This window comes from Rattus norvegicus, chromosome 11, assembly GCF_021556685.1.
Source record: "Rattus norvegicus strain SHRSP/BbbUtx chromosome 11, alternate assembly SHRSP_T2T, whole genome shotgun sequence".
NCBI lineage: Eukaryota > Metazoa > Chordata > Mammalia > Rodentia > Muridae > Rattus > Rattus norvegicus.
The window spans coordinates 78370632-78379555 of NC_141544.1; the positions used below are offsets into that span (position 1 = coordinate 78370632).

At 42.1% G+C, this 8924-nt stretch overlaps 1 protein-coding gene across 1 annotated transcript; it reads right to left on the reverse strand.

The window, feature by feature from the left end:
- Positions 1-710: 710 nt before the first annotated feature.
- On the reverse strand, positions 711-7939 carry Stfa3l1 (stefin A3-like 1). The gene is given in 3 exon segments (NM_001009177.1): positions 711-821; positions 1749-1850; positions 7814-7939. Coding segments are annotated over 3 exon segments (339 nt in total).
- Positions 7940-8924: the final 985 nt, after the last annotated feature.

Sequence of the window (8924 nt, forward strand, 5' to 3'; positions counted from 1 at the left end):
TCAGTGGTACCTGGAGACTAGGTGTCAGGATGCCATCAGTGTTCATTCCCTGCTCTTGATTGTTGGGTTTTGGCTGTGCAGGAGAATGGCCTCGTGGGAACTGTACAGTACTATTTACACTAGAAAGCTCTAGGAAGCATTTGTAGGTGATGGAAAAAATGCAATTGACTCTCAAGTATAAGAGAAACATGGGGGTGGGAGAGAGGGCAGCTTTTTTATCAGTTATGATTGTTTCCAAACATGTCTTGTAAAAAATCAAACTAATTTTCAAATATGAAGGCAAAGATGACATGCTGGGTTCTGGCCAACTAAAGGGATCAACGAGTATGCTCCCCTGACAGCCACCAATACACCAACAGTGTGGATGGGGTGGTAAAATCCTTTTTTCAATTACAACTGAGCCATATATAGGTTTCATAAAGTTTCCAGTTGTTATTGTTAACTGTGGGCTGTCTACCCTGAACCATGAACACTGCGCTCTCCTTGGCAGCATGTATATTTAACATTGGAAGGATACAGAGGTTACTATAGCTCTTGCCCAAGGATGACATACTAATTAAGGAAACATATTTAAAAATAATTGTCTAGGAAGAAAAGGTTAACACTATAATGAGTAATGGGGAGGAAAACAGTTATTTCACAAATGCTTCTTTATTGGTGGCTGCATCTGTTTACAAGGAGAGGAATCAGATCTCTTTAGAATTTGCTGCTTAGAAGGAGGTCAGCTCATCATTCTTGGTTTTGTTAGTATGGTAACCACTAAGTTCCAAATCATCCTCTCCAGAAAGACCCTGGAAGACTTTTATGTGCCCCACGTCCATCTGAAAGATATAAAAGAAGAAAGAAAAAAAACAAAGAAAGAAAGAAACAAAGAAAGGAAGAAAGAAGGAGAGAGAGAGAGAGAGAGAGAGAGAGAAAGTTTTTATTCAATTTATTTGTATAAATGTTTTGCCTGCTTGCGTTTAAGTGCATCTCACACATGTAATGCCTAAAAACCTCAGAAGAGGGTGTTAAATACCCTAGAACTGGAATTTGAGGGCAAATTGTGAGCTGCCATGTGGGTGCTGAGACCCAAATTCAGGTCTTCTGCAATAACAGCCAGTGCTCCTTCCTACCCACTAATCCATTTCTCCATCTGGATTTAATCTATTGTACTTTGAATTAAAATTTTGGCATAGATTACAGTCCAGTGTTACATTTTATTTTCATGGTGCCTGGAACAGGAGCATATGGCAGCCTGAGTTTTTGGTTATTCTGTTTTCTGACTTCTAAGTTGGGAGAAAATTTGGTATATAGTTTGATAAGGGAAAATAAACTCAGATTGGCTTTAGAAAATGGGAGCAGTATGGGCCCCATATTTCTCCTGTGTTTCAATCTACTTTGTGAACGCACGTCAGGCTGCATCCTTTGTAAAGTAAAAATAATGAATTCTAAGTACCATTGTGATAACTCCCAATGGTGGATGGGCATGAACCTGGGACAAAGACCATCTAGATAAGAATTGTCACTTTTTCCTTTATTGAAGCAATAAAGGTTTTGTGTTCTACAGTAGATACTGTGTTCTGATATCCCTTCCTACCTTAATTTTCAAATGAAACTAATTAAAGTTTACCATTATATATGTCACTCTGATGAGAATTTGGGGCATCTTGCAAATGTATTAATTAAAGACCAGTGGTAGAAATGAAGCTACAGTTGCAGCAACAAGAAACTATCACATCTGTGCTTGAAGAAAGTCAGTGTCTAACTTTAATGAAGTAATTTTTTCCAGCGACAACTTGAACTTTATAATCAACAGCTTGAAATTTTTCATATTTCTCATTGGTTTTCTCTTCAAGCAATGGTTTGACCTTATGAGGAGAAAGTAAGAGATGATGTTAAGGCTGTGTTGACTCAATTTATCTAAGTCACAACCTTATCCTGCTGAGAGTCCTCAGAGATGCTGATGACTCTTGGCTGACTGCTCAAGCATCCAGATTTAATCCCAGAACTTGGAAGACTGAGGCAGGAGAATGTCGTTCAAGAATGTTATTCAGTTTGGGGCATTGGGGCAGTGAAAGACAGCCTGGTTCCTGGTTGAGCTGAGGTTCAAAACTCCAGTGACCCTGAAAGGGAAGGTATGCATTTCCCTAAGTTCCCAGGAAACCAGGCCAGTCATTGACTTGCAGCCCTCCATAGATTTGTGACCATCAATCACATAAGGGCAATGTCCCAAGCCCCTTCACAGGTAGAGTATATGACCAGAGGTCACACGGGCTCAAGACAGATCTCCATTATAATGAGGTGCCTAAAGGCCTGGGGGCTTAGCCAATGAAGTTTTCCTTCCCAGACACTCCTCCCTGCAAAGGTATTTAATCTCAGGCCCCCTCTGAGAAGTGGAGTATGGTTTTACTCATCCACTTTCTGCCATGACAATAAATGTCTTGAAATCATAGACTGACTCCTTTTTATGGGATCCACCATGGGGAGCCAGAGAGAAGGCTTTCACCTACAAAGCCACTGTCTAATCTCCCGAAGAGGGCTTTTCTGCATCTCCAGTGGTGGCTGCCACCAATCCCAAGCCTGCCACTGCCATCCAGCCAAAGACTCTCCTGGCAGGACCAGCCAGAGCATCCCCCCTCTTTTGCCCCTTGCCCCCAGGCTATATCCAGTCCCCCAGGACCTCACTCCATTCTCATCTCCTCCATAGTATCCCAGCAGGGCCTGGATGCCCAAGAGCCTGAGAACCAATGGCTCCAGCTTCCTTGCAGGCCTGGGGACACTTGAGCCAGCTCTGGCTGTGTCCTGTGCTCAGACTGCACTTCCCCATCCCCAGAGCGGTGTCCTGTGGCTTCTCACAGTCCAACACCCACCCAGAAGCAGCGTGGGGTAAGCATAGTCAAATATTCCGTGTCCTGCCTCCCTGAGCGGCTGAGCACTGTAGCAGAGTAGAACAAGACCCCCATTAATCCTACAACTGGCGCCCAATGTGGGGCTTGAACAGGTAAACAACTGCAGGAACAGATACTCTGGGAAGGTAAGGCCCAACCCCAACTCTGTGTCCTTTTCTGCTGTGCTTTTTGTCAGTCCCATCACATGGATTTGGACAAGTTGAAGAGGCAACTGAAGCCTCCTGGCCAGAGCTACTCTCTGGTGTTGGCTGAAGGTTCCTCTAGCCCCTGTCTTAATCCTGACAGCCCACAACGGGTGTTGGCAAAAACTATCTAACTTCTCCTTAAAACAAAAAGAAAACCTGGTAATGCAACGGCCACTTAAAAGCCACAGGGCAGCTGCCACTTCTTAAACCTGCGGGAAGGCTTAGCACTTTGGACCTCTGTGGAATACCCCAAAGCTGATAGGACAAGGGAACTTTCCAACTGGACAAAGCGTTTCTCCTCTTTTCTGTCATGGGCAACTCAACATCACATAAAAATTTCCCCCATACTAGAGAGATATGTGCCCTACTAAAATCCCACAGAATAAAAATAGCCAAAATAACAAACAAACAAACAAACAAACAAAACAAAAAACCAAGCCCCCTTGTTTTGGGAAGAAGTCCTTCAGAGAGTGCCATGCATGGCCAATGACAATATTTATAGCCCAGACTCATGGGCCTGAGTAGCTTCTTTCATTAAAAACAGAGATAAGCAAGAAGGAAAAATACCTTCCTGTGATTTTTTTGCTGATCTTAGCTGCAATTTGGCAATTCATAGGCCGTCTAAAATAGGACAGTCTGACAGCAACACAGCTCCTGAGCCCCCTCAGTCAGATGAACCCAAAGATCAAGGTCTTAAGAAACACCCTATTTCTGATCTCACAGCCCTTACCCAACTAATAAGGGAAATAAAATCCATCTACCCATCCCTGCCTCCTTATACTTCAGAGGAGCCAATAAATAAACCATCTGCTCCTCCTGCCCCTCTCTCTACCCAAGGGCAGGGCTCCATTAAAAATATAAAGGAGCTTCAACCTGCCTCTTCACAGTCTAATATGGAACTAGAACCCCAAAGTGTGCAAGCATCCCCTGTTAATATCAATCCCAGTTGAACTAGACCACTAGGGTACCCATGGCAAGCCTCAGATTTAAAAGAATTCAGGCAGGCAGTGAAGGAAGATGGTTCATGCACCTTGGACAAAATCTCTCCTACAGAGTCATATTACCAACCTAAGATTACTACTCCCCAAGATTGGAGAGATATTTGCCGTTCTTCCCTGCCTGACCCGATGTTTTTGGAATGGGAAGCCTTATTCCAAGACAAAGACCTTGTCTATGGCTCCCCATGGCAGATCCGATGAAAAGAGGCAGTCCATGGTTTCAAGACATTTGTTGTCATGGCAGAAAGTGGATGAGTAAAACCATCCCCTACTTCTCAGAGTGGGCCTGAGATTAAATATCTTTAGCAAGGAGGAGTCTCTGGAAAGAAAAGCTTCGTTGACTAAGTCTCCAGGCCTTTAGGCACCTCATTATAATTGAGATCTGTTTTTACCCTCTGTGACCTGTGCTCACATCCTCTACCTGCAAAGGAGCTTGACACGCAAGTTGCCCTTATGTGACTGATGGTCACAAATCTATGGAGGGCTGCAAGCCAGTGACTAGACTAGACTGGTTTCCTTGGAACTTAGGGAAATGCATACCTTCCCTTTCAGGGTCACTGGGGTTTCGTACCTCAGCTCAACCAGAAACCAGGATGTCTTTCACTGCCCCACAGGGGTATATAGAAATGTCCAGGCTAGTTGGGCCATTGAATCCGGCCTCAAAAATCAAAACAAACACACACACACACATACACACACACACACACACACACACACACACACACACACGCACACGCACACAAGCTAATAATAATAGTAATAATAATAATAATAATAATAATAATAATAATAATAACAACAGCAACAACAAGCAAAAAAACATTTATTCATGATTTGCAATGAAGGGCCCCAATAGGTACATCTATATTTGATCAATGAATACAAGGTAACGACACATAGTGGAGATTTTCTCTGGGCTCCTTTAGATCATTCTAGGAATACAATAAGCTCCTAGAACCAGAAAATATGTGGGGACACAACAGACCATAATATTGGAGGAATAGACCAAATTTCCTGAATTAACAAGGGCTTTCTGTAGTATCTGCTCTGTGTTGTTTTTTGAAGTGGAATGGTTGCTGTGATTGAGAAAATGCTTCCTAAAAATACACAGTTTACTGCCTGCTTCTCTGTCTCTCCACAGTTTAGTGAGAGTTGTCCCCTCAGACTGTCTGCTGGAAGAAAATACAGATGAGTGACATTTGGGAGCTGAGTCGCCACCCTGTACCTGTTCACTGGCCAGTAAAGGGGTTGGCAGCAGTGCCTAATGTCCTTTTTGGTCTTAAACCTGTGATCATGAAAGAGTGCTTAAATAAGTTTTATTTTATAATATTCTATAGATATTGATTTCCTCTACACTATTAATTTGGAGGAGTAGAGCTGGTGTCTTTCAGTGCTGTATTTAGCTTCTACACTTTGTAGCCTGATGCTCAAAACCTAAGGAGACTGAGGAACTTTCCCTATGTAATGGTTCATGACTATGCATCTTTCACAGGGGTTTAAGCCCTGGCTTCTACAGAGTAGGCAAGTTTGCTGTATCCCCTCCCCCTGATACCTGCAAGGCTCCCCAGGGGACTGAAGCTGTACAGTGGGAAAGGACAGGGTAGTCTCTTTTCTGGGTGACTCTTGAGCATCTTGAGTCTTGGGTCCATCATCTAAACATAGGCTGGATTTCATCCTTGCCTGCATCGGGCTTTACAGATCAACTGAGAGGTGGGACAGAAATCAAGGCTTTTAAAATAGCAAAGCTCTTTAGCGAGTGAAGTGGTCTTGTTAACATCTGTGTCTCATTCTGCTTCTCTGGAGCTGCAAGAAAACATTTCTAAATTCATTCTATTATTGAAGATGCGGTTCATAGATGGTGTCCTTAGCAAGATAAGCCCTTCCAATAGCTTCCTAACTTAAAATGTGTATGATCAATGTATGTTTTATGTATGTATGAAATCCTCAAAAAACTAATGAGAATATCATGTTCAAAAATTATTCGAGCCAGCAGGGCGACACACTTGATAGTCCTTCTTCCTTGGGAGACTAGAAGCAAAAGGTTTATCTTAATCCGAGAGGTTTGGACCACTTGGAGAAATAGCAATTTCAAAAGAACAGTTATTCTAGATAATTAGATTATCAACTATTTAAAGATCATGAAAATCTACAGTAATTTCTTTATTTCAAATAACTGTATTTTTCTATCTGCCCCTGTATAGCCATGGGTCCTGGAATATGTCCATGGATTTTTTTTTTATTCCAGTCAATATAAACATCAACTATGCCTCATCTGTGCTTACTTGTTTTTGAAAAATTCTTTATGGCCCGTATTTCAGTTAGCCCCTTTAGCTCTTTCTTATGACAGTGAAGTGGAGGACTTTTCCTTGTCATCCTATGTAAGGCCCTAGATCCTCCAAGCCTTCTAGGATGCCTGATATCTGATCCTACAGGGTCTTCCAGAGACCTCGGAAGAAATGGAGACACCCAGGCCGGTCTAGCCCTCTTCAGTCAGATCTGCATTTTATGTAGAGCCACAGGTGACTGCTGTGCACATTTAAGGTTGAGAAGATCAACTTGATATGAGGATTTTAATGAAGGTATAAAGATTTCATATTCCTCAAAATAATATGCTCCAAGTTATTTATTGAAATAAACCTATGAGTGAGAACTATTTAGCCTTCACTATTTAGTCACTGAATTTTAGGCCTGTGACCCCGCCCTAGAATGTTCAGTGTCCTGAGCATGAAGGCTCCCATCTGTTCTACTCACACAAAATCGGATGGGCCTACATTGGTGGCACATGGCTATAATCTCAGCACTTAAAATTTGAGTTTTAAAGGTATCTGTGAACTCCTCCTCTATAATGTATTATCTCCACAATATCTCAGGGACTGAGTGTGGCCTCAGGCAAGTCTTACTGCATTCCTAAAAAGAGAGGCTGAGTGGAGTTGGGGGGTAAATGAGGTGGGGAAAGTAAGCAAGTGTGACTGCCTTAGTTCGAAGCTAGCCTGAGTGACCTGCAAGATAGACCACATAGCAAATCTATGTGTGAAACATACCTACAAACAAACAGACAGACAGACAACAAACCAAACTGATTTTTGTCCTCCAGGATGATTTGGATTCAGAGAGGAAAACAATATGTAAGAAAAAAGGTGACAGACTGCAAACCTACCTCCATAATTTGCACTCATTTCTCCTTTGTAAAAGACATAACATAATACATTTTTATTATTTAGATGATAGTTAAACAGGATGTATTAACCTGATAGAAACATTGAGTTTCTATCAGGTTAATACATGATTAACGGTCAGGTTAAGAGCACTGACTGCTCTTCCAGAGGTCCTGAGTTCAAATCCCAGCAACCACATCTGTATTGAGATCTGATGCCCTCTTCTGGTGTGTCTGAAGTCAGCTATAGTGTACTTATAATAAATCAATCAATCAATCAATCAGTCAATCTTAGGAAAAAAACCTGGATTTGGGGTTAAATATTAAATAAAATCTCTCTCTCTCTCTCTCTCTCTCTCTCTCTCTCTCTCTCTCTCTCTCTCTTTGAGAAGGACTTGCATATAGCCCAGCCTAGCCTGGGACTCACTCTGTATCCAGGCTGTCCTGGAACTCATTATGAACCTTGAACTTCTTACTCTTCTGCCTCTACCTGCAGAGCCCTGGGATTCCGGGCATGGCCTTGAATGTCTGATCCTTCTGCCTCTGCTTCCTAAGTGATGGGATGACAGTCAGTAGATAACTTACCAGGTAATAGCCCAACCATTTAAAAGGTAAGACTACTCTTAGAAGAATTACTGTTGTCAAGAGGGGAATGCTAGAGGTAACAGGGAATTGGCACAGCAAAGAGACAGAGGCTTGCTGCTCACCCATCTCTGCCCACTGGATATATTCCACCAGAGAAAAGTGGTGAAGACAGGTTCAGTTCTGAGTGACAGAGACATAGATGTCAATTATTTTATTGTGTTCTTCTGTAAACAATCCTAGAAATCATGATACACGTGAAATACACATATCTATAAACAGACAAAATCCTTTATCCCAGGGGGATAAGACTCTGTCTTTAATAAACAACAGCAATGGAAAATAAAACCTGCTAATTCACTTTTCTTTAGATTATAGGACCCAGTGTCTGGTAGTCTTTGTATAGCATCGGAATCTTAGGCTTCTGCTTTCAATCCTGTACATCAACTGACACAGCCTCACTCTGTCAGCTTTGTAGATTTCTATGAGGTTTGACACAGAAAAGAAATACGGCCTTCCTAAAAGAAGGAAAGAGAACTTTGCTGTGGAACATTCTTAGTGAGTTGCAGAGTTTATATCCAAGGCCTTTCTAACAAAATCCTGTCAAGTCGACAGAATTAACCAACGTGATATTCAACCAGCGTTCTACTAATTCATTTCACTGGAGAGAGAACATTGCTTCTATGTAGCACACGCAGACTCCCCTTGAACTCTTCAAGTAGTCCACCTTGATCTTGAACTCATGAATCTGTCTCTCAAATCTTGAGTCTGTCTCTCAAATTCTGGGATTATAGACATGTGCCTCCGTGCCTAGTGCTAATATATGCTAACTTTAAAGGCTTGATGATGTTCAGACCCAGAAAATGACTTGGTGATGTAGCTAAGTGGTGGAACTCTTTGCCAACCTTGTTCAAGGCACTAGGTCAAACCTTTGTATGACCAAGAAAATATTATTACTGAAGGCAAGTCATAGAACCCTTCCCTTGAAGACTCCCATAAAACCTAGAAACCTGTTCAAAACTTCCCGTGCACTTTTGTATAGGTCATGACCCTGAGCAAGTTGTTTAACCTGCCTTGCCTGATAGTTGGTCATGCAATCTTCATTCTAAGAGAA